Source organism: Atractosteus spatula, chromosome 2 (genome assembly GCF_055471065.1).
Source record: "Atractosteus spatula isolate fAtrSpa1 chromosome 2, fAtrSpa1.hap1, whole genome shotgun sequence".
Taxonomy (NCBI): domain Eukaryota; kingdom Metazoa; phylum Chordata; class Actinopteri; order Semionotiformes; family Lepisosteidae; genus Atractosteus; species Atractosteus spatula.
In genome coordinates this window covers 9,418,919-9,444,262 of record NC_142707.1, presented here as the reverse complement: position 1 = coordinate 9,444,262, position 25,344 = coordinate 9,418,919, and the positions used below count along the sequence as shown (strand labels likewise).

At 51.0% G+C, this 25,344-nt stretch overlaps 1 protein-coding gene across 1 annotated transcript; it reads left to right on the top strand.

The window, feature by feature from the left end:
- The first annotated feature begins 1,623 nt into the window (after positions 1–1,623).
- hk2 (hexokinase 2) lies at positions 1,624–25,072 on the top strand. Its single transcript, XM_088938908.1, has 18 exons — positions 1,624–1,834; positions 9,462–9,624; positions 12,808–12,956; positions 13,509–13,628; positions 14,215–14,310; positions 14,423–14,522; positions 15,514–15,697; positions 16,124–16,279; positions 16,378–16,611; positions 17,348–17,652; positions 18,181–18,329; positions 18,511–18,630; positions 19,237–19,332; positions 19,427–19,526; positions 19,764–19,947; positions 20,262–20,417; positions 21,105–21,338; positions 21,710–25,072. The coding sequence occupies exons 1-18, from the start codon at positions 1,772–1,774 to the stop codon at positions 21,852–21,854; spliced, it is 2,754 nt and encodes a 917-aa protein (XP_088795034.1). The 5' UTR covers positions 1,624–1,771; the 3' UTR covers positions 21,855–25,072.
- The last annotated feature ends 272 nt before the right edge of the window (positions 25,073–25,344 follow it).

Genomic DNA, 25,344 nt, shown 5'->3' with positions numbered 1-25,344 from the left:
TGATCAATATCAGATACAGACACCAGTTGCTATTTTACTGTATCAAATACTCCGGTAACAAGCATTCCAGAGTCCAAAATCAATTTTAAAATGTTGACCAAAGTAATAAGAAACGCCCTCACACCCAAAGACGGCTCCACAGCTGAAACGTTGCGTTTCCTTTTTTTTCTCTTTTCAGCAGGGAATAAGCTTTTAACTTGTTCCTTTGCAGACTGGTAAGAACTACAGTAATTCATACCGAGTGCCCAAAGGAGGTGTGCCACTGGGTAGACGCACAAAGCCTGGAGCAAACAGAAGAATGTATGATTAGCTTAAAAAAAAAAACACAGTTTAAGTTGGATGCTGGTTGGACAAACAGTGAAACACACAGAAAGAATACCATTAAAACAACAGTACAGTGAAACAGCGGATCTGTGGACCTGAGAGCAGGTTATTCTGCGCAGGGTAAGTGTCTAAACCTCTGTGGCCTTTTCTGAGCTCAGAAAAGAAGCAATCAACCAAGCTGCGTCATTAAAAAGTTGAATGGGCCTACGCATCGGCTCTCTTTCAGCAAAGGCACAGAAGACGCCAGGGGTGGCTTGAGGCCTGGAGGTAGTGGAAATGCTTCATTGACCCTGTAGCTGACTGAAGCAGATTATTCCCGACTCCGCAGAGCTCCAGTCCCCAGGGCGCTGAGCGCTTCGCTGAGCCAAAACGCTGAATTTCACCACTTCCATTTAAAAACAGTGGCAACGCAACCCTGGGGGAAGGGTCTTCACCTCCGGACCCGAAGAGCCCCTGTCCAGTCAGTTTTATAATTCCCCACTACATCTCCGGTGTCAAGAGATTTGGAGCAATTTAATTTTGGCATGTTAAGCTGGTGAAATCAAGTGATGTAGAAATATTTGGCACCACAATCTAAGCAGCTTTTGGCCCTCAAGGGACAGAGTTCTGTGCATTGAACAGGTGACTTGCTCAATTCATCAGTAACAATCTGTAGAAACAGGTGACCTGTTAAACAAGCTGAACTGGCTCTCTCCATGACCGGGGCAGGAGACCCCTGACCTGCTGTAAAAGGAACTCAAGTACCTGAGTGAGAAGACTTTAGGATAATTTAATAAGAAGTATAGGCAGCCGCTTGCCTTCAAAGGGGAGTTTACCGGTCCGTCCTGGTTTTCTAGTTCATGTGATGAATTAAGCAGCCGGCCAATCCATTGGTTACATGGGAGAAGCTGTGTCATTTTCTCCCCCCGTTCCAGTTAGTCTTGAGCTCTTAGCGGGACGTGCCTTGTGACCGTAAGTCAAGCGCATTGTACGTGTGTGATGGAGGATGTATGAGTAATGCCTAAGCCATCTTTTTCCAAGCCAGTTTTCACGCGTCGCACCGCTCTAACGAGTCTAGTCATCCCGCGCCCTCTCGCGGCTTCCCGAAAAGGCTCCATTCTCTCTCGATAGCGGCGCCGCTCATTGGCCCGACCAGCACCACACCTTCCGCTCTGCCAATCCGGGGGCCGGCTCGAGTGACGTCAGCGGAGGCTCGTGTTACATGTGGAAACCCCTTCGTCAGTCCCCATCGTGGAAATCAATCTGCCGGCAACTGGAAGCGAAGTACTGGCTATGTGCGTAGGCAAACGCGAGTAACACATTTTATAGCAAGAAAAATAAAACGGGTTCAAATAGCCGCGCAGAAAGCAAGACTATTAGGGGCGAGGACTTCAATCAAAAAGAGAAAAAATAATCGAATTTATTCGTTTTTGTTATATTGTATTTTGGGGAACGTAATTTGGGAACCATGATTGCTTCGCATTTACTGGCATACTTTTTCACGGAACTGAATCATGACCAAGTACAAAAAGTGAGTATTTAAAAGTTTTTTTTCCCCCATTAATGTTTTAATGAATACGTAATGTTTCACTTAACGTGTACTTACGTCAACTGTGTACATGTTCATTTTTCACATTTCGAGAAAAACTGTAAACCCGACTTAATTTAGACCTTAAAAAAAAACTTTAATTTAAAGTTTAAATGTTGTGAGTTCTGTCAGTAGTTCGGGTTGTCTGCAGCCCGTAATTTCGCTGGGCCTTATTAGCATCATAGTACATCGTACCTTAACAATAGCTTCAGATCCCTTTGAATGGGGCAACCGGGTTTAAAAACCTTAACAGTGCGTCCTGCAGCGACGTCCTCGGCTCTGTGTTAGGAAAAGTCTAAAACATCTTCGGCGCAGATTGTATTATTCTACAGAATTATGTAAATAAGTGACAACCCACGAATTGGAACTTTGCGGGCTCAAATTTGCCCTTCTTTCCTGGTTGTGCGTGATGAAATATTCACGAACACGCCGAGAGCACTTACTCTCCGTTTCGGTGCTTGTGACGCTGCGTGGTGTCTGAGTTCAGACACGTAGCTTCGAGGCGCTCGAATTTAGTGCTCGTCTCGTCGAAAAATCGTTTCGATTTTTTTTTAACTTGAAGAAAGTATGATTGCGCAAGTGGTGAGAATTCACGAGGGCTCTTTCTTTTCCCTTTCCGCTCTGTTTCGTGGAACCCCCCCCCCCTATCTGCGGAAATTGAAGCTGGTTTCCTCGTCTTTTGAGATCTCTGATCAATTTGAAACAATCGCAGGCCAGTTTGCTGCGCCTGGGTTTTTGAGAGAAGTTATTGCGGCGATGACTGTGATTGAGTGACTTGGAGTGTCTTTTCCCCCACTGACTCGACACGCTAAACGATTAAAGACATGGAAAGATCGCCGCTGTGTGTTCGAAATATAACCCATTATTCATTTTTAAAAGTATTGTTAACGGAACTGTGAAAAGCGACGCGTAACCGATCTCTTCAATAGGATTGATAGACCTTTGAAGTCTCGTATTTTCTTGGTTCTTCGATATGTTTTAAATGTATGCATTAATCATTTTACCTACAGTGACCTTTACGGCATAGTTTACAAAAGAATCGTGCCTGTACTACCAGAGACGCAGTTAAAAGCTTACGGTGTGATAAAGTCTTATTCTGAGGCGAGAAGGTATAGATAGCTCTCATTGGCTGTTTTTTCTTAAATTGCAGACGCCTGTTTAGCCTCGGCTGTCCTGAAACGCTCCGTGTTATCTGCTCCGCGATCTCAGTCCGCACTTAAAGGGACCTATTAAAAGATAGTTATCATCCTCTTAACAGGATGGTCAAAGTCAGAGATAAGAACTAGGATTCCGGATGTATATATTTATCAAGCTGTTTTTTAACCCTAATGGTTTTCGCACAGAGACCCAAGAAAGTCGATATTTGCGGTGCGCTTTTTTCCTTCCTTACAGACTTAGTGCGGGATAGCTCACACAAAAAAAAAAAACACCTAAGTGCTCTGGGCGCACGTGAGAGACGTGTCTGCCCTGCCTTTCCCAAATTTAAGGAAACTCAGCCTTCCTCCTCCTCCAGGGCTCCAGGTCTCCCCTACAGTCAGTCCGCGGTGAAACAGCACCCCCACAATAAAGTGTCGAACACGTGACCCCGTGGTTCAGGTGGCGTCATTCTGGCCCGGAACGCGCCGCGGGCTGGAGCCTGATCTCCTGCTCCCGGTTAATGTCACGGAGTTCAGCCCTGGAGGTTATAGAGCGACGACGAGAATAGGAACACGCGTAGGTCATTGTCGACAAGTCCCTCAAAAAGGTTAGACTATATAATTTACCACTTAACATACACCATGTCAGATCCAAATGATCTGTTCCTGGCTATAACTTCTACGATCTTTTTTTTTTCCTTGGATTTACCCTAAAAGTACAAAAAATTGTAAGTCGCTCAGGATAATGACGACTGCTGAGCCAATGATTTCATTGTTTTTCCTACTCGCCTCCCCCCTGTAAGAAATTACAGCTGGTTTGAACCGTGATGAGGGAGAAGCCGATCAGTCACTGAGGTTCTGTTATTTCCTTTGAGTCTGGGGCTCGACCCCAGTGCCCTGTGCCTGGTTTCCCCTGAGAGCACCTGAAACCCCCTGCCCTAACAGAGCAGGGTTCGACCTGCTCGATCTGCTCCTGCAGAAGCGGATCAGGCCTCTATTCCACAGCCCCTGGGCCTCTTCCAGGTTGTAAAAGATACAGGCTCCTCTTTGTCAACCTCCTTCTGGCAGTGACTTTGCATACGTGTTTGCCTGCCACCTGGTTCAGAATGCATGTAAATGTGCGACTGCAAAGCCAATATAATACTGTATATTGCTTCTCCACTCCCTTTGTACAGTTTGCACAAGATCCTGCTTGGAAAAACCCAAGCTGGATCAAAGCGCTACGCAGAGGGAGCCGTTTTCCCGAATGCGCAATGAAGAGAGATTGTGCCTTTTCCGCACACCAAGGGGGAGTTGGATTAGGGATCTTGAGTATTTTCTTGCTCAAGATCTCTGAACTGGCTTCATCACTCTGCTCTCCTCCCCACTGATAGCTGGTGTGTGGTGAGCGTTCTGGCGCACTATGGCTGCTGTTGCATCATCCAGGTGGGGGCTGCAGACTGGTGGTGGTGGTGGAGGGGAGTCCCCATTACCTGTGAAGCGCTTTGAGTGGAGGGTCCAGTAAAGCACTCACAGTCTCGTATAAGTAATGGTACAGGAGGGAAGTTCTGGAAAAGAAACATGGATGACTTGCTTCCATTGGTATTCACGTCTGGAGGCCTTCCAGCCATAAAAAAGGCTCCGAGTTGCAGCAGTGATATTGCAAGCCGGTTCTGGTGGATTCCTCAGTGACGGCTCTTTTCCAGGTGCTTCTCATTTTCGGCCACTCGAGCAGCGGAGCCTATTGGCAAACCTATACCTGGCGTTTGCACACCTGATGACACGGTGGATGTGTTCAAGCTTTATATGTGCGTCCCCTGAGCACTTCTGTATCATCAGGCTTGTAACTTTCCAAACTCCCCCGGGACTTTACACAGTATGTCAATGGCACTCACTATATAAAAGTCATGCATGCAGGAAATTGTGGGGCTTGGGTGTTAATATTTTCATTGTCCAGTGAATGCTGTGCCGATAGGAGCTATCAAGTACCTTTGAGAACTGCTAACAGCTTTTCATGCTTTATCTCCGCGCCCCGCGCTGTGCTTGTTTTATAGATAAGGGTGTTATTGGTCCCTTACAACTGGCTGCTTCCCAGCTCTCAGGCAAGCGCTGTGCTTGTGGGACTTTGGCAGGCTCTGAGCGTGCATGATGGAGTGAAGGGATGAGTTTCACTCGACATGCTGAGTGTCCCAGTACGTACAGGTCATTGTAGAGTACCTGCAGAGAGATGAAGCAAAGTCATATTCCTGGATGCAAAGGGCAAACATCTCGGGAACTTCTCGTTGGAGGCTGATCTGGAGAATGATAAGATCAGATCACTTTATTAGCCCCATTTTTGCATTAGAAATTCGTCTTTTTCGCATACACGCAGACACACAGACGGGGAGAGAAGCTTGGGGTCAGAGCGCAGGGTCAGCCAGGATTCCTCTGCCGGCCGTGGGATTTGAACCAGCAACCTTCCAGCCACAGGTGCAGATCCTGAGCCACTGAGCCCCTGAGGAGCAGAGGCTGTGTAAGGGAAAGTAAATACGATTCCTAGGAAGTAATTTGCTGTGATTATTTTGTGTATTCTTGCAAGCCCTCCAGTGGTTGTAAGAATACCTTGGGTCTGTGTGGCACATCTCGGAGAGGCCTTGCTTTGTGTTCATGGGGTTTCTAGCTGCTGTCTACCTGTACCGACTGGCTTGGCCCGGACCTGAGGTCGTGACCTTTACTGTACACACAGGGGCCTGCTTTCAGGACAGGGGTACTGCTGGCCCTTCTCTCCGTGTGGAGCGGTTTTGCCCCGCGCCCCCAGGGCACTGGTTTCCAGCCCTGGCCCTGGATTCATCCAGTTCTTGCCCCCTTTGTTAATGTTTCTGAGCTCTTAAAAGTTGTCCTGCCTGTCCTGGAGAGAGAAGGCTACTCCAAGGCTGGGGTCCGGCTTGTCTGGGAGGAGCGTCTAAAAGACCCCTCGGACAACGCCTCCTTCAGTCAGCTGCTGTGACTGATTTAAAAACGGGACGTTTCCGGGCGTCTCCCCAGGACAAACCTCAGCCCTTCATGGCAGGAGCTCATGGGCAATATAGGTACCCCAAGACTTTGGTAAGTTTCGAAAACTTCATATGCAATGATCCTTAAGCATCCAGCAAGAGGCGAGGCATCGGGTCAACTGGGGTCCTGACGGGAGCGCTCGGACTGTGGCTGTGTATTCTGTAAGGCTCATTTTCACATCCACTGACCCCTAAAGGCTTGGAAAATTGAGATCAATTTCATAATTAAGCTCAGCGGGTGAGAACGTAGGGGCGTGTAAGGCCACCCCCTGCGATGGCATAAGGGGCAGCGCAGGCCATGAGCTTGGGGCTGTGCTGGGGTGGGCAGAGGCCGTGTGTGTGCCTCGTCCCCCGCTGAGTGTTGCTGGTCTCCGGTCAGCTGTGCGTTTGTGCCTGAATGCCGCGATTACTCCTTATATAACAGGACTCGATACCCAGTGGCAGACTGAGAGCGTGTGGATTTGCACATACTCCCCTCTCCCTCCCTCCCTCCCTCTCTTCCCATCACTCCCTCGCTTCCTGCTGTTCCCTTCTTACACTCCCCCCCCCTTTTTTTTGCCCACCTCCATGCCTCTCTCCTCCCCACTTTCCCTGTCTCTCTGTTCCTTTTCGTCTCTGCTCTCTCCTCCCGTTTTCTGCGTCCACATTCTTCCCTCTGTCTTTCTCCCTGCGAGTGGGGCTGCACACCGCAGCAGAGTGAAAACTTTTCTCCTTTGCCCTCCTTTGTCACATTTACTGCCGGCATCTCTGGCATTTATATGGAGCGTTCTGCAGCGGTCAGTTGTATAAGCGTGCGCGTTTGTGCCATTTTAATCTCACACTTGGCATTACCAGGACAAGCAGGTGCTCGGTCTTTGCGTCTGTATATGTGCATCTTTCTGTGCGCTCGTGTGCCCTTTAACTCCTCTCTCTCCTCCTCCTCCCCCACCGTTCTCCTGCTCTTTTTAAATGTCTTAACAGCTGACGCTAACTTGTTGCGCAGTGTAGCTGGATCGTGGGGAGAGAGTGTGTGTGTGTGTCTTTCCAGTCACATGGCAGAAGGGTGGGGAACTTGTGCAAGTCTGTGCTGTGCTGCCCTCCCCTTGCTCTCGGTGTTCTGGTAGCGTAGTTTTCGGAAAGAGGAAGCTGGTGGTTGTGAGCTGGGGGGAGGGTGGTTTGGCGCTTTCTGGGAAGCGTCCTTCTCCTGGCCAGGCTGCTGAGGTCACCTTGATGGCCCGCTCACGGCCCCTAGCACAGCGATTTCTCAAAAGGCCTTTTCTTCTAAAACAAAAAACACCTCCGTCCTCCAGCAAATGAAGTCCTTCGTGTTTCATGGCCTGCTAGTTTCAAGATAGTGCGGCTTGTGTTTCTGACTGTGGGTTTGGGTGTGGAGCGGAATGAGGTCCTGAGAGAGAGGGTGAGAGAGGGTGCCCCAGACCTGGGGTTACTGGGGCAGGAGAGGGAGTGTAGGTCCTGAGGCGAGAGAGGGTGCCCCAGACCTGGGGTTACTGGGGCAGGAGAGGGCGTGTAGGTCCTGAGGCGAGAGAGGGTGCCCCAGAGCTGGGGTTACTGGGGCAGGAGAGGGAGTGTAGGTCCTGAGGCGAGAGAGGGTGCCCCAGAGCTGGGGTGACTGGGGCATGAGAGGGCGTGTAGGTCCTAAGGCGAGAGAGGGTGCCCAGACCTGGGGTTACTGGAGCGCGAGAGAACGTGTAGGTCATGAGGCAAGCATACAGGTTAACATGATCAAGGGACTGAAAGAAAAAAACTGCAGCCAGTTGTCATCCAGATCTGCCCTGCAAGGAGTGGTTTACTGAGAATCTGCAAGGAGTGGTTTACTGAGACACACTTTCTCGTTTTTAATTTTCAGGCACATGCCTTAGGTCACTTTCAGTCAGAAACACTTGTACGGGAACTCGGTGGGATACTCTAGAGTGGGTGTTATTTAGCATCTGTTTACTTGACCGCCGTTGCTCCTTTGCTGCAGTCGGATACTTTGGTCTTTACAGACTGAACATCCGTCTGGACTGGGACCGGATCAGGTTTATAGTGGAGGCAGTGGGGCCTGATGTTGGAGGAGTTTGTTTAAAAAGTGCGTCGGCGGAACTGGGCCTCCTGCCTGTGAGAGACGCTTCCAGGGAGGGAACGGGTTTTACAAGAAATGACTCGAGTGTGGGTGAGGTGAGCAGTCTGACTCTGCTGTCCGAAAGGCCCCGCCACTAAGGCACATTGCAGAATTCTTCTGGAGCAGTCAAGCCGAGAGGGCTCCGCAAGCCTGATGCTGATGTTCTGGCCTGCTGCGACGTGTGCAAATCACGAGGCTGCAAATGACCCGAGTCCTGTGGCAGGGCTTCCCAAGTCAGAGGAAATTGTCCCTTCACACAGGCAGGGGTTGTGGGGTGTGTATAGTGTGCGCAGCGCACTCCCTGCAAGGGGAGCTGTGAGAGTCTAGGGTAGGGGTCCCCAGCCCCAGTCCTGTTAGCCTGCTAGGTCACCCAGAATCGACTGCTACTGAAAGACCAGGGAACACTGGTTTAAGCCGTTGATCAATGAATAAGTAATGTTTCAATGGAGAGAGCACTGGTCCTTGAGGGCTGGAGGATTTTCTGATTTTTCTTTCAAATGACCTCTGAATGACTTAATTGACCACCCCCACCTCATTGGTCACAGTATTTCCTGGCCTTTAGAAATTGTTTTAAAGGCTGACTTCTGAAACCTGCCGGCCTGGCACTCTCTTAGACCAGGAGTGGAGATTGGGAGAGGAATGGAAGGGAGGGTGTGATTAATTCACCACTACTTGTTTCTGACTTTGTCCGTACCAATACACTCTGCATCGTCCTGCGTGTTTAAATAAGCTCACCCCTGCAAAGCTACAGCAGCCGGAGTGGGCAAATTGGTTGTCGTAGGTTTCTGTTTTTTTTAGTAAATTAACACAGTGGAATGGAGCCCTCCCACCCGGGTTCATGTTAGTGTTACAGTTGTTTGGTTTATTTTTGCAAACAGAATGGGCATACAGCCATCTCTTTTCATTAAACAAGACACGAAAAAAACAAGGTCTGTGTAAGTGTTAAGGAGCTGACCTCAAAAACAGGACGTCGGGTTGGAATGATGCCAGTTTTAGCCTTAAATACGGTTTGTGGTAAAGATTGCATTTTCCTTTTCTGTAGACCCCCTGTAGTAGTTTTGTGGACCACCAGGGGTCAGTGGACAACAGGATGGGGTCTGCTGGTGTTGGTTTTCCAGAAGTTTTACTCTATCAAAATTCACTGCTGAGCTGTACAACATGTACAGTATTCTTTTTTCTAAACCTTTTGCTTCAGTGCTTCATTTAAAAATTTTTAGTCACATAGTTTGCAAATTTCTTGGAACAGGAAATCGGACTCACTGTGTTGGTTTGTCAGAGGAGCACTCTGACCGCGTGTGTGCGCGTGTGCTTGTCTGTCTCAGGTCGACAAGTACCTCTATCACATGCGGCTGTCCGACGAGACGCTGATGGACATCTCCCTCCGCTTCCGCCGCGAGATGGACAAGGGTCTCGGCCGCGACACCAACCCCACCGCCGCCGTGAAGATGCTTCCCACCTTCGTGCGTTCCACCCCCGATGGCACAGGTGAGACACCTGGGGAGCCTGGCACATGCATGCAGGGAGACACGGCGGGGTACCTGCACCTGCGCTCTTACTTCAGGATCGTAAAAGAACATGCGCCGACGACGCAGCCGGGTGCAGACTTGCCGACTGTGTGCGCACATGATGCAGTCGGGTGCGCAGACGACGCAGCCGGGTGCAGACTTGCCGAGTGTGTGCGCACATGATGCAGTCGGGTGCGCAGACGACGCAGCCGGGTGCAGACTTGCCGAGTGTGTGCGCACATGATGCAGTCGGGTGCGCAGACGACGCAGCCGGGTGCAGACTTGCCGAGTGTGTGCGCACATGATGCAGTCGGGTGCGCAGACAACGCAGCCGGGTGCAGACTTGCCGAGCATGTGCGCAGGCGACGCAGCTGGGCCCGCAGACAACGCAGCAGGCTGCAGCCTCGACAATCCATACAGTGTAACACCTAAAGACCCTTAACAGTCATCTTAAGAATTCATAAAAATAGCCAACTGCGTGCGTGAGTGTGGTCGTTCAGATGTTGCCGTGTGTGGAATGAAGAGGCCAGTTCCTTCAGCGTTGCCTGTGCCAGGCAATCGTCTCCCGTTGGGAGAAACGGCAAGTGGTCTCTGCCAGTGGGCCGAACTTGGGCCCACTTTAGGGAGTGTACAGTGATAACCGTCGAGCTTGTTTGTCAAGCAAAGGAATGCAGAAATAGTGAGGAATCAGGCCAAAAGCGAAGCCTGGCCTTCTCTGCTGCTTGGTGTTTATGTCTGGGTCCCACAGCTGTTCCGTGGGAAGAGCAGAGTGTTGACAGTCTGGCTGCTGCAGCCTCGCTGTGCTCAGGGCCACCTCGGTGTCCCGCTCCAGTGTTCAGCAGCGAGTGGGAATGGAGATAGGGCTGGTGCAGATGTTTCCTTTCAGAGATTACATTTTTGTTCCGAATCCTCCCTTTTCACTTCGTGTTTTTTCAGCTGGTGTCCTCTATTATTATGGCTCTCTGTACATGCTGACCCAGGTCTTTGACTTGCACAGAGCAGCAGGCCAGTCTCAGTCCGGCCTGCTGCCTCCCAGGGGTCCTGGACCAAGTGTGCAGTAGGCAGCCCTGGTCAGTGTGGGCAGGGGCTCGTCTATAGGACTGACCCTCATGCTCAGGGAGCACCCTAACAGGGTGGACTGTCAGACATGGGGGGGGGTCTTCTGACTTTGGTTCAGCGCCGGCATCATTCTTTTCTTCTCTGGAAGGACGTAGCACTTCTGTCAAGGGCCTTGAAACAGGTTTTTATCATTTCATCTACAGATATACCACTTAAGTCAAGCAAAGTCAAGATTTTCAAGTCTTTGCATGGAAAAAAAAATCTATAAAATAATTACTACAGCAGCTAAATGAAAAGTTAAGTTAGACTTGAAAGCCGTAGATGTTGGCGGAACTCCAGGAACTGAGGATTGACCTGTAGTTCAGAATCCAGAACAGATGTGCCCGAGAGATTTTAAGGAGTGTTAGTAACTGGGTGTGCGCACTACGAGCATGCTCAGGGCAGGGCTTTGCTTTCATATCTGGTGCAGTTTGGAAGAGCCTGTTACTTTTCTTTTCAGCAGCTGTTAATCACCGTGTTTCACAACAGTCCTTGTACCAGCCAGAGGGGCCTGAGAGCAGTGAGGCCTGTGCCTGTCCTCCCTCTCACATGCTTGGCAGAGCCATTGGCCATTTTACACACTTAATTACAGGGCGTGTTGAGTGAAGTGAAGCCTCCCGTTTCAAGCAACAGTCCGGACATGCAGAGCTATCTGGAGGAAGTGAGAAATAAAACTTAATTTGCTTCTCAATTATTATTTAGCAGTGAATATACCACACTGTACAGAGGGAGCCTGTAGTTAGTGGCCTGATTACGTTTCATTGATCACAAACATCCTCTCAACAAATAGCTAAATGTGTTTGATAGTGACTTTTTCTACATTCTGTTTCAACTAACGGGAACAGCAGATTTGTATCCTAGTAAGGTCTGCTTACCCTCCTGTTTGAGAACATGAGCACCAAATCCCCCTAATGACTGTCAGTGACACAAGCCGGGTTAATGATCCCAGAATCCCTTTGACAGCATGACTGGGCAGTCGGTATCTCTCTGATTCTTACTCCTGGGCTCTGAATTGCACTCATTCTCCAGGGATGCTGCAGTTGAACCTGCAGTGAAGACCACACTTTCAGTGAAGCGTACCTACAATGCACACCTGCTCACCTTCCAGGTTTGGCAGCAGGAGTGCACTAGTGCAGTAATCCAGGGAAAGATCTGCTCTTGGCTGGAACGCTGTTTGCACAAGAGGAAGCTCAGGGGCAGGCTGGGCTCTGTTTACCTTCACTGTTGACACAGGTCCTTACTAGGTGCTTATATTGCAGTCATTCTGATAAGAACAGCAGCAACCCCCTCTCTCTGGGAGTTATTTCCTTTAGTAGCTCTATCTCTTGTACAAGCGGAACACAGTCACCACAGTTAATCTTTGCATTAAACTTCCTGTTCTTGAACTGATGTTCTTGGTTTCTTTTACATCACTTCTTTTAAAGACAAATCCCTTTTCTCAACTTCTGGTTTAATCTTCCTGTGACGCATTTGCGTTTCAATACCCAGCTTGCGTGTGCACACTGGGGTGTGTGTGTGTGGGTGGGTGCACACGTATTGTTACTTTTGTAAGGATCAAACTGCTTACCAGAACCAGAACTGTTTGTTTGTTTCGCAGCTACACTGCCTGATTTTAATTCCGTAGGATGCAGAGCAGTAAATAAGCCTAGAGAGAGAGTTTCTGGAGAGGCCTCGCAAGTTTAATGATCCAGCCATCGGTGCAAGTCACTCACATAAAAGGGTCTGTCAGCGAGGCAGTGACAGATCCAGGAAGGCTGGAGGAGAAATGTTTGCGAAACCGAGCCAGGCAAGGGTTCACTCAAAACATTGATGTGGACTTGAAAGTCGAGACTCCTAAAATAACCCTCACCTGCCTGGCACTCCCAATTCACAGGGGGCACCTTGCCGTTATTGTGTAGTCGTGCCCGACACCGGCGTCAGCAGTCACTCGCCCAACCCCCCTCTTGCTGTGTGTTAAGCAAACATGCCTTTGTTCAGGTCCGGTCTGCGGCTTGATTACTTTTGTCCTTTTTCCCTCATTGTCGCTGACTGTGCTGTTCTTGTTCCTCCTCCCGCCTGTGCGCAGAGAAGGGAGACTTCCTGGCGTTGGACCTGGGGGGGACCAATTTCCGCGTGCTGTACGTGAAAGTGTCCGACAACGGGAAGCAGAAGGTGGAGATGAAGAACCAGATCTACGCCATCCCTGAGGACCTGATGAGAGGCAGTGGGACAGCGGTGAGAGAGGGGCGGAGGGGAGGTTAATGCTGCCCCCTGGTGGCCAGATGGGCACATGGCAGTGGAAGGGATCTGTCGGGGGACCTGAGCTCGATTTTGAGCAGAGGGGCAGAGAGGACGTTCTTGAGAGGGCTGCCCGGCTCGAGGCTCTGATTGCAGCCTGGCCAGTGTGGAAGCTCGTCTTTGGCAGAAGCCAAGCATTTCCATCTTCTTAGCGGAGCACCCCCGTTTTTTGTGGGGTGTACTTTCTGAGAGTGGGTAAAGAGGAGAGACAGGGAGTTAAGAGACGTTAAAGGAAAAGGGCGTGGAGGTGGGAGGAGAGAATAGGAGCGAGGTGGGAAAGATTCGGAGAGGGAAAAGGTCCTTTTGAAACGTTCTGTATCCTGGGTGGGAAGTGAATCCGGAGCAGCGAGACTTAAGCACACAGGCCAGGATATCTGGCCCCCCACTCATGACCGCAGGTGTGGGTCTGGGCAGCATTTGATACTGGGAGGGAACAAATCAATGAGTGTCCATCTCATCAGAACTGCACTTCCTCCTCTCCTCCACCAGCTGTTTGACCACATCGCTGAGTGTCTGTCCAACTTCCTGGACAAGCTGGGCATGAAGGACAAGAAGCTGCCCTTGGGATTCACCTTCTCCTTCCCCTGCCAGCAGACCAAGCTGGACGAGGTGAGCTGGCCTGAGCTCAGCAGGGCCCTCTTGCTCAGAGCTCTACAATATAGAAAAGAGCTTTGCTTTTAAAAATCCATCTAAATCCTGCAATTGTTTTAGTTCCCTTAACTTATGGGAATCTGCAAGTGTCTTTTTGCATTTTATCAAATGGGCATTACCCAAAGACTGTTCACAAGTCTCCATAAATAGTTCCCTATTCCCTAGGAGTCTCTGCAATTCCCTGTTGGTCTTGTTGACAGAATTCCTGCATCAGGTGTGATTTTCTGATCTCATTGGTGGTGCAGATCTTCACATTTCTCTAGAGCAGTGAAACAGAGGGGGGTTCAGCAGTGATATAACAGAGCAGTAGTTTTTCCATGCTGTCTTTCCCTCTTTGTGTAGCTTGTGGTGTTTTAGTGGTGAGAAAATAAAGATTTCAGAGGTTTTAGATATTTTCAGCATTTTTAAGACATTAGAATTCAGTTTTTTGCTCATCTGATTATTATTTTATCCTGAAGTGAAAGAAGTTGAGGCAGAACTTTATAGGTCAGACAAAGGGCCACAAACCCCCCTGTGACCTCCTGTCCTGTCTGTCCGCACACAGAGCATCCTGGTGACGTGGACGAAGGGCTTCAAGTCCAGCGGAGTGGAGGGCAAGGATGTGGTCGCTCTGCTGAGGAAGGCCATCAAGAAGAGAGGGGTGAGTCTTGGTTCTGGGCACAGCCGGGCAGTGACCGGAGAGGGAGGCACGGAGCCAGGAGGGGGGCGAGGTCAGCACAGCCGGGCACTAACGGGTCAACCTGGTCTTGCAGGACTTCGACATCGATATTGTGGCCGTGGTGAACGACACCGTGGGCACCATGATGACCTGTGGCTATGACGACCACAACTGTGAGATCGGGCTGATTGTGGGTGAGTCCTGGAGAACCTAAGAATTAGTTTTCTCCTGTCCTGGGAGCCCAGTCCGAGCACACAGTCCGCGCCTGACAGGATCAGCTTGGTGCTTTACAGCGACAGCACATCTGTGTCCCACTGAGAGGTTTTGCTTACCTTCCTGTTCGAGAGCAGGAGCTGTTGTCTGTGACTGTTACCTAAGAGCCTGTCGTAGACGCAGGGCGAGAAACGGACCGTTCCTGTGTGGTTTCCAGTCACACCTCCTCGAGACCTCATCTGGGGGGAAGGGGAAGAAGCGCGTAGGGAGCAGGGTTCAGAATGAAGCCGCTTTTCCGTGTTTCCTTGTGAAACCTATTTCACACACTGTCTCCATAGGGTCCATGGCAGACTGCCAGAGTCAGAGCGCTGTAGTGACTAGAACCTGCCACTAGAGGCCGCCACAGCGGCTTCAAAGGCCGGGTGAAGTGTAGTTTCACCCGAGCAAACAGGCTCACACGTCTGCACTAATGGTAGATAGTCATGGTTTGCAATGTGCTTTTTCACATGGGGTTAGCAAGTGGGATCTGTGTACATAAGGGTGTTGTCTTCAGGCTTCATTATGCTTTTTAAAAATAATAGTCATGATGCAGTAAGACATAAATGTCTTCACAATATGTTGGATAACAGGATGTAAGTGGTTTAAAAGGCTAAAAAGGAGTCATATCTCCCGCTGTGACTAAATTTAGTCTTTTGAGACTACTTTTATTTTGCGCTTACCAACCCCCAAAAAAACTGCTCATGGGCAGTGCCTGGAATGAAAGGCTCCTCTATCATCGGGCAAGAGCAGGTGTAGGTGAGCTGCCCGGAAGATCGGGCAGCCTGGGCGGGGTCAAGGCTGGCGAAGGGCCTCTCGTGGTCCAGAGCCGCCTGTGAAGGCAGAGCGAGGAGGCTGCAGAAACGCTCCGAGACCCGTCTGTGTGCCAACCCGGCTTGAGTCATGCCATCTCCTGCCGCCCCCCCCTCCCCCCAGGCACGGGCACCAACGTGTGCTACATGGAAGAGATGCGGCACATGGACCTGGTGGAGGGCGACGAGGGGCGCATGTGCGTGAACATGGAGTGGGGCGCCTTCGGGGACGACGGGACGCTGGATGACGTGCGCACCGACTTCGACCGCGAGATCGACATGGGCTCGCTGAACCCCGGGAAGCAGCTGTGAGGCGCCGCTCTCGCTCTCTCGACTCGGCTTTGCGGGCGCGGGTTCCACTCTGCCCTGCCAGTGCGGGCATGGGCCTTGAGTCGGGCTGGGTGCATGCCCTGGCACTTTGCTGACTGTATGAGCCTTTTGAAGTGACTTCTTTAGGTGTTACACTGAATTTGTCTAATGATCATGTATCATCTGCTGCACCTCTAGCCACTTGTGTTTCTTGTGTGCATGTTCGGCAATTTGCTATCCTTATACTGTAACGTCATTTTTTTTAAGCTTACTGTGAAGCACTTTGAGATGCTACTTTTAAAGACCTCTACTTAGACGCCATTCGATATTGGAAGTTTTTTTTAATCCATTTCTTCTGCTTTGCTGACTGTACTTGCATACTTGTCATGATTACAATATGACGTGTGTCTGCGGCTGTGCCCCAGGTTCGAGAAGATGATCAGCGGCATGTACATGGGCGAGCTGGTGCGCCTGATCCTGGTGCAGATGGCCAAGGAGGACCTGCTGTTCGAGGGCAGGATCACCCCCGACCTGCTGACCACGGGCCACTTCGAGACGGGCTTCGTCTCCGCCATCGAGAAGTAAGCGGGGCCGCGGGGGGCTCCGGGGGGCTCCGGGGGGTCCGCTGTGTGCTGGCCTGGAAGACGCACGAGCGCTCACCCTCTCTACCCCCGCGCAGTGACAAGGAGGGGCTGGAGCGTGCCCAGGAGGTCCTGACCCGCCTGGGCCTGTCCCCCTCGGAGGAGGACTGCGTGGCGACCCAGCGGATCTGCCAGATCGTGTCGACGCGCGCCGCCCACCTGTGCGCCGCCACGCTGGCCGCCGTGCTGCGGCAGATCCGCGACAACAAGGGCGTGGAGCGGCTGAGGACCACGGTGGGCGTGGACGGCTCCGTGTACAAGAAGCACCCGCAGTGAGGCTCGCTCGCCGGCATTCCCGCTCCCACTCTCTCCTCCCATCCTCCTCCTGTCCTCCCCATCTCCTCCTCTCTCCGGTGCTCCTGCTCCCTCTCTACTCCCTTCCTTCACTGCCTCCTCTCTCCAGCCCTCCCGCTCCCTCGCTGCCTCCTCTCTCCAGCCCTCCCGCTCCCTCGCCGCCTCCTCTCTCCTCCTGTCCCTCACTGCCCCCTCTCTCCAGCCCTCTCGCTCCCTCACTGCTCCCTCTCTCCTCCTGTCCCTCACTGCCCCCTCTCTCCAGCCCTCCCGCTCCTCCTCTCCTCCTGTCCCTCACCGCCTCCTCTCTCCTCCTGTCCCTCACCGCCTCCTCTCTCCAGCCCTCCTGCTCCTCCTCTCCTCCTGTCCCTCACCGCCTCCTCCTCTCCTCCTGTCCCTCACCGCCTCCTTTCTCCTCCTGTCCCTCACCGCCTCCTCTCTCCAGCCCTCCCGCTCCCCCTCTCCTCCTGTCCCTCACCGCCTCCTCTCTCCAGCCCTCCTGCTCCTCCTCTCCTCCTGTCCCTCACCGCCTCCTCTCTCCAGCCCTCCCGCTCCCCCTCTCCTCCTGTCCCTCACCGCTCCCGCTACCAGCACTTCCTCTTTCCGGCTTGTCCACACTGGCAGTGCCCCCGATTCCCTTCCTCTCTCCCCCCTGGCCGGCTGGCGCCCCCGTGTGGCGTTGGAAGGCGGCGCTGACTCGAACCCTCCCGCCGGCAGGTTCGCCCGGCGGCTGCACAAGATGGTCCGCCGGCTGGTGCCGGACTGCGACGTGCGCTTCCTGCGCTCGGAGGACGGCAGCGGGAAGGGCGCCGCCATGGTGACGGCGGTGGCGCACCGGCTGGCCAGCCAGAAGGCGGAGCGGCAGGCCACGCTGGAGGGGCTGCGGCTGGACCGGGAGGCGCTGCTGGAGGTCAAGCGGCGCATGAGGGCCGAGATGGACGCCGGGCTGCGCCGGGAGACGCGCGCCTCCGCCTCCGTCAAGATGCTGCCCACCTACGTCCGCTCCACACCCGACGGCACAGGTGAGCGCCTTATTCCCCTCGCCCCGGGTCTGAACCAGGGCCGTGCAGCCGCGGGGCTGGAGGGACCCCCACCTAGCATGCCCGGAGGTCACCCCAAATCGCCCCAGCCCTAAAGATGGGGAACACGAGCTGGGTCCAGGTGATTTGTTCAGTGAGGGAGGAAACCCCGGTCCTCATAAGATGCGTGTTGCAGATAATTCCTAAATGAATTATCATGCCAAATGAAGCAGGTGATCGCGATCACACAGTTCCCAGCTTGATGAAGGGGGTGCTCTGGTGGTCCTGGGTTTTAAGCGGTAGAGAGGCTCCAGCACCTGCCTGGGATGTACTTGACCTCCAGGTCATGGATCACGCGTAGCGCTACAGCTACGTATTTGGCTCCGTGATAGATGGCTGTTGGCGCCATTCTCAGCCCTTAACCGAGCTAAGAACCCGTCTCTCCTGTCAAAGACTTTGACTCTGTCTGCGACCGTCTGCTCCCAATCGGCCCATCGCTGATTTTTTGTTGCTGTTGCCGTTGTCCCGCAGAGAGGGGCGACTTCCTGGCGCTGGACCTGGGCGGCACGAATTTCCGCGTGCTGCTGGTGCGCGTGCGGAACAGCAAGCGGCGCACGGTGGAGATGCACAACAAGATCTACACCATCCCGCAGGAGGCCATGCAGGGCACCGGCGAGGAGGTGCGCTGGGCTGGGGGTTCGCCCGAGGGGAGAGCGTGGCCGTTGCGTGGGGCGCAGATTTTGCGGTAGACCCTCTACAGCCTCCATGGAGCGTCTGTGTGTGAAGTAGTCGGGTCGGTGCTCTGTCCCTCTCCTGATAACCGACCCTCTCCGTCTCCTGTGTCCCCCCCCCCCTCTGCAGCTCTTTGACCACATCGTCCACTGCATCGCCGACTTCCTGGAGTACATGGGCATGAAGGGCGTGTCCCTGCCGCTGGGCTTCACCTTCTCCTTCCCCTGCCACCAGAACAACCTGGACCAGGTGGGCAAGCGCCAAGCTCCAGTGCTTCACTGGAGATGCGCTGGCAGTGCCACATGTTTGCACGTCCGTTTTGGGTCCTGCAGCTGGATGCTCTTCATTTCCACTCGTGACCTCGAGTTCTCATCTCACTGCACTCGTTGCACGTGGAGCAGCAAGAACTTACCTGGTGCTTCACTGCTCCGGTCTCCTGGTTAGCCAATAGGGGTTCTGTCTAGGCGATCCGAGATCAATACCCGCATCGGGCACATGTTTTTGGGGCGGAGCAGTGCCACTGTTGCTAAGGATCTGCGCCTGGGGCTGGAGGGTTCAAATCCCACGGCCGGCAGAGGAATCCTGAGCAAGGCCCTCAACCCCAGCTGCTCCAGGGGTGCCGTATAAATGGCTGATCCTGCGCTCTGACCCTTCTCTCCCGGTCTGTGTGTCTCATGGAGAGCAAGCTGGGGTATGCGAAAAGACAAATTCCTAATGCAAGAAATTGTATATGGCCAATAAAGTGATCTTATCTTATCTGATCTCACTTCCTGGCGTGGGAAGAACACATTTGCTCCAGGCAAACTCTCACGCCCTAATCCCCATGTCTCATGCCTCTCATCCTTCTGCCCCCAGGGGATCCTGCTGAAGTGGACGAAGGGCTTCAAGGCGTCCGGCTGCGAGGGGGAGGACGTGGTCACCCTGCTGAAGGACGCCATTCACCGCCGTGAGGTCAGATTTCACCAGACGCTTGCAGTTCCCTTGCAGATGGACATCCGTTTCATCCGACCTCGGCTGACAGGGTGTCCCCTCTCCTCTGCTGTAGGAGTTTGACCTGGACGTGGTTGCCGTTGTCAACGACACAGTGGGCACCATGATGACCTGTGGCTACGAAGACCCCCTCTGTGAAGTGGGGCTGATTGTGGGTGAGTGTGCGTGGGGTTGTTCCTGTTCCGACTGGGAGGAGCGTTGGAGATGTAGCTCCTGTCATTGTGACGTCGGTATCCTGGCGTGGGAGCAGCAGCAATGCCTGCTGGTCCACGCCGGGGAGATCGTTACCGGGACGCGCTGTGTACACCGTGCAGAGCACGGTACTTGTTCTCCCTCTCCGGTCCAGGGGCTGCGCTTGTAAACGGCCCCTTTCTGCCTGTCTTTGTGCTCAGGGACGGGCAGCAACGCCTGCTACATGGAGGAGATGGCGAACGTGGAGCTGGTGGAGGGCAGCGAGGGGCGGATGTGCATCAACATGGAGTGGGGCGCCTTCGGAGACAACGGCTGCCTGGACGACTTCCTCACCCCCTTCGACAAGGCCGTGGACGAGCTGTCTCTCAATCCTGGCAAACAGAGGTACCAGGATACGAGCGTGGCGCAACTTCTCCATAATCGGGAACGCTTGGCATTCAGTGACCTAGGAGTGCTGCCTCCTCCCCAAGAGAGATCATTGAAGATGGCACCCTCCCCTCACACTACAGCCATTGCATCTAGTTTTACAATCCGAAAAGGAGAAAATGGGTCTGGTTTCTGGGTCAACACCCAAGTTTCTCTGGTTCTTTTGCTTGACAGGAACAGCTGTGTCAGCCCGTGTCAAGTCTGGAATCCAGGTCTCTGTTGTAAGTGCCAGTCTTACCAACTCTCCTCCTGCCTTTCCCTGCCCCTCTCAGGTACGAGAAGATGATCAGCGGGATGTACTTGGGGGAGATCGTGCGGAACATCCTCCTGGACTTCACGAAGCGGGGGCTGCTGTTCCGGGGCAAGATCTCCGAGCGGCTCAAGACGCGAGGCATCTTCGAGACAAAATTCCTGTCTCAGATCGAGAGGTAGGGCGTGCGGGGCTCTCCTGCATGGGCATGGAGTCTTAAAGGGGAACGGCTATGCTATCTTTATATTCTGGGGTTAGGAAGAAACAGCACTGATGAGTGCATTTCAAACTACAATGCAAGTAAAATGTACACAATAGTGTGTAAAACCTCCAATTTACACCAGAAAATAGATGAAATTTCCAGGTATGCACAGCTCCGTGTTCTATGATTCAGAACGAATCAACTTCCAGTAACGTGTGCAGTTCTATAACAGTGTAAATATAGTGTAAAAAATAGTGTAAACAGTGTATAACAGCTAGGGAATACACCTCTTTTAATCTAATAGAAAAATTTTGAAGCGGTTTTGCTGACAAATACTGCTTGTTAACTGATCACATTGGGAACTTTCTATGGTGAAATGTCTGCTGCACAATCTGTACTTATTAGCTCGTACGCCGCATTCCATTAGTCATTACAGTGACTAGTGAGCAGGAAGGGTCGCTTCACATCACATCCGTGCGAGCTCTCCCTCTCGCCTGTAGCGAGACTAGGGGTTTGCAACAACATGGTGACTATACAGTACTTCCGAAAAGTTCATGATTTTGTGCTTAAATTCAGAATTTGTCAAATTGTGCGATCCCGTCAGTTGATTTATATTTCCGGTGCACGTCTCTCGGCCTCACTGCTGTCTCGCTCGCTCTGCAGTGACCGTCTGGCCCTGCGGCAGGTGCGCTCCATCCTGCAGCACCTGGGCCTGAACAGCACGTGCGACGACAGCATCATCGTGAAGGAGGTGTGCGCGGCCGTGGCGCACCGGGCGGCGCAGCTCTGCGGAGCCGGCCTCGCCGCCGTGGTGGACAAGATCCGCGAGAACCGCCGGCTGGACCACCTGAAGGTCACCGTGGGAGTGGACGGCACTCTGTACAAGCTGCACCCTCAGTGAGTCACTCGCACGGACACAGGACACAGGGTGTCTCCGGCGTTTCCGTTACTTGCCGAATTCCCTAATCCGCTTCAGTGACCTAATTTAACAGTTCTGGATTAATGATAAGATCTTCTGACCTGTGGGTCTCCATCTTCAGGAGTAACGTTGCTGTGTGCATTAATACGCACACATGCAAGTGTACAATAGTATAAATACTCTGCATATAGTGAATATATCCTATACCTGCTGTGAAACAGATAGCATTGCTTAGATTGTACATCATGTATCCTTCATCTGCAATGTGTAAGTCACTGTACACTGCAGTGTTAAATCATTTTCTTTAGATCTCCATGTCATAATGCTGTGATACTTTCTTGGTTTCCAGTTTCTCCAACATTCTGCATGAGACTGTCCAAGACCTGGCCCCACAGTGTGACGTCACTTTCCTCCAATCAGAGGACGGCAGCGGGAAGGGGGCGGCCCTGATCACAGCAGTGGCCTGTCGTATCAGAGAGGCCGGGCAACACTGAACCTCCTCTAGCAATGAGAGCAGAGCAGCAGGCTGGAGGGAGGAGAGAAACAGAACAGACTTTAGCTTCCATTTAGCTTCCTTATTAAACCAAGTGGCTTCCACTGCCCCCTACTGACCTGAACAGAAGGTTTTTTAGGAGCAAAAGCAAGATCTCCAGAGTGGAGGGAAGTGAGATTGCTGTGCCAAACGATGTTCACTAATTGTAACACTGAGGATGTTTTTGTTTTTGTTCTTTTTAACACTGGTTGCTGTGGAAACGGCTTGTATTTCTTTGGTGCGGATGGTGAATGATTTTTATTTCACTTGTTCTAACCTAAATCGCTCTGGGACACTGAAATTTAGAAAACACTCCCTTCTGTTAAAATAGAAACATGCCTGCCCCCTGCTGGACGGCTCTAAAACTGCAGCAGCTGCATGTAGGAACCGCAGAAGTGTTACTTGTGCTGTGGTTGGGCCAGTTTTCGTGCGATTTAAAAAACCTAGCAGGCAGATGATTAGAGTAGTCATCCTCACTAGGACTTCTAACTTTTTTTTTGTCTGTTTTGTGTTCAGTCTGATTGGGGTTCTTTAAAGCCAGCAGGCATTGAGTTCAATAATTTTCAAAAAGAAATAAGTTCCTAGTGTCCTGCACAGTCAGCCCCCTGGAAGAAATAGGTCTTATGATTTTGATTTATATATTTAAGTGTCTATTTATTGAATGTTCTTTTTGTGCGTGTGAAATGTCGTGTTTAGTATGGTGAGAGCCAATGGCTGGAGCCAGCAATGGTAAACCTGTGGGCAGGTTAGGAAAAGGGGAGGAAAAGGCTGCAGTGGCAGCAGTCTCTGCAGTAGGGAGAGCACTATGTGCGCTGGGGGAGTTCGGGGCAGCAGTAGCACTGCACCTGTGGTTTCTGATTCAGCAGAGATCTAGATTTGCCTCATCGAACCGCTTTCATTTACTCTCTCGGGAGCTCTGTAGCAGATTTCCCATCATGCCCATGGAATTGAAGTAACATGAAATCTGTCATTCTGACAGCATGGTGGCATGCTCTCAGGTGCTGGTTTCAATTCTGGGATAGCTTACCTTCTGCGTGGAGTTTGCATGGGTTTCTTCAAGTTTCCTCCCACCTCCCAAACACCTGTTGCCCAGGTTTGATTAGCTCTTCCAAACTGTTGCTTTCTCTGTGACCCTGTAATGGGCTTAGCGTCCTGTCCTGGGTCCTGCCCATTATGGGCTTTCAGTCCCAACAGGGCTTCTGGGATAGATCCTGATTCCCATGGCCTTACCGGAACAAGCAGGACAATGATAATTAATGGCCTGTATGGAAGCCTGCAGTCTGTTATCAGGTTTAAATATTAGTAAAGTTCTTACAGTCACAACTCCCCTTAAGAGTAGTCTTGGTCTTTCCTTTATATTAAACACATTGGGGTTCCATTATGTCTAATACAGGGGTTTGAGCTCCTAAAGGATCCTTCGTTTTGCATCTTGGTCAAGCTTTCTGTCATTTGCACTGGGTATAAATGTCAAAGTAACAAACGACGTTTCCAAAGTATTGTATCCGTAAAATGTTGACCACAGTTCTGAGTTCTCCGCAACACCATGAAAGTGTGGAATGTAGTTTTAATCTTACAGGATGCTAATTTAGGAGTCACCACAAGCCTTTTCAATCCTTCATTTTTGGATTTGATAAAATTAGAAAGTTATTCCTTTGTCTTTAAAAAGGTGTGAGAACAATTCTCTTGTCAACAGAAAGAAGTATACAGTAGGCTCCAAATTTATTCATACCCTTGATATTATATACTCAGATTCCTTATTTTTTCCTCTTTTCATTACACAACATTTAACAGTTGCAGGGTATGATTAAACTTGAACATTTTGATTTTTTTTTCATTTTTGTTTTGCAGACTGAACTTTTAGTTACAGTTGATCAAGGGTGTGGATAAACGGAACCGACTGTAGTGTCCCATTGGCAACACAGCCATAGCAAAGCCAGCCAGTTAGGGTGTAAATAAACTACTGCACTTTCTCTCACCAGCCTTTGTAAGTACGTACTGTAACCACACACTTAACTGCGAGGTGTTTTATATGTTATGTTATTAGAAATGTAGTAAAGTGTAAATATTAACCGTGATGTCAGTTTTTTTACTTTCATCGCCCTCGACTTGAAATCAGAGTGGTCACTGTTTTTAGGATTGGGGTTTGTTTGGAGGTCTGGGGGAGGAATTTGTAATCACCCAGCCTGATTCAACCCCCACACCCTCATTTGAGATCTCTGGGTTTTGCATAGATGTTCTGGGCCTCTGCTTTCCTGTCTTCTTCCTGTTCATGGACAGCAGGACTGTGTGCTTACAAAATCCACCCCTCTTTGCACGTCCAGTGGACTGTTCCACAAGGATCCAGGGAATAAATGTCTGGGATGTACCATTGCGTTCCCAGAAGGTGCAGGATGAAGGGGGGCTCTGATGCTGTGTGAATTTGATCAGCGGTGACTCGGACCATATTCCGAGAAGGGATTTCATTATGTCTGGAGTCTCTGCAAAACAGCAACACCTTTTGAAAAGGGAGCGCCTTGATTTTCATTTAAAGTACACAGTCCTGTGGTCTTCTTTGGGCATATAACTTCCTTCAAATCCACCTGTTTGATGATAGGGGTGGTAGTAACTCTCATTGCATTTCAGTGTGAAACATTGCAGGTTTTAAAAGCTGTTGGCTGCTGGACATAAGCCTGCGAGAGGCCCTGGATGCATCCTGCTTACTTTGTTCAATTTGGAGTCAGTTTGTGTAGATAGACGTAGGGTCTAATGATACACTCTGCCTAAGGGCCTGTACCCCATAAAACCAGACATGGATCAAAAGGCTGGGCAATGGGAGCTTTCTTGCCATCCATGAACACAATCACTGGGTTGCTATACTCTACATAGAGTTTGCTCCATATAAACTTCTAATGTTTATTAATCTGTAAAGGAGAAGAGAAATCAGTGTTCAGAAGTTTATTTTTTTATCCTATGTGTGTATAAACTATTACCTGAGCCAAATGGTGTAAAGAGATTAAATATTTGTACAGATGCTGGTGGAATTCTTGGATAAATTGAACAATGAGTGCTGTTGCTAATCTTTTTTTTTCTTCTGGAATTAACAAGTGATTGAACCTTGACAAGAAAATGATAGATAAGTAGCGCCCTCTTGTGGAATAAGATTGTATTGCAATACAAAATAAAGGTACTGTACTGTTCTCATCTTGTGTTGATGACTTGGGCTGTTGGCCTTCATTAGGGAAAAAAAGGGGCAGGGCTTCCGTGTCCCAGCAGATCGTGGAGAAAATGGTAAGGCGCTTTATAAACTGGATTGTTTATTCTGTAAGAATGAGATCCTGGGTCACACACTAGTCTGTGGACTGCCACACCAAGAAACAGACCCTGAGGAAGTATAGGCTTGCCACAGAAACTGGACAACACAGGCAGACCTTGGTACCCACAGAGGACAGGCTCAGTGACCACAGCCTGGCCAC

Bases quoted from the DNA above. Each gene is read 5' to 3' on its own strand.
- hk2 (XM_088938908.1), top strand. From the start codon at position 1,772: ATGATTGCTTCGCATTTACTGGCATACTTTTTCACGGAACTGAATCAT. The intron at 13,629-14,214 runs GTGAGCTGGCCT...GTCCGCACACAG, and splicing joins AGCAGACCAAGCTGGACGAG to AGCATCCTGGTGACGTGGAC. The intron at 16,280-16,377 runs GTAAGCGGGGCC...ACCCCCGCGCAG, and splicing joins TTCGTCTCCGCCATCGAGAA to TGACAAGGAGGGGCTGGAGC.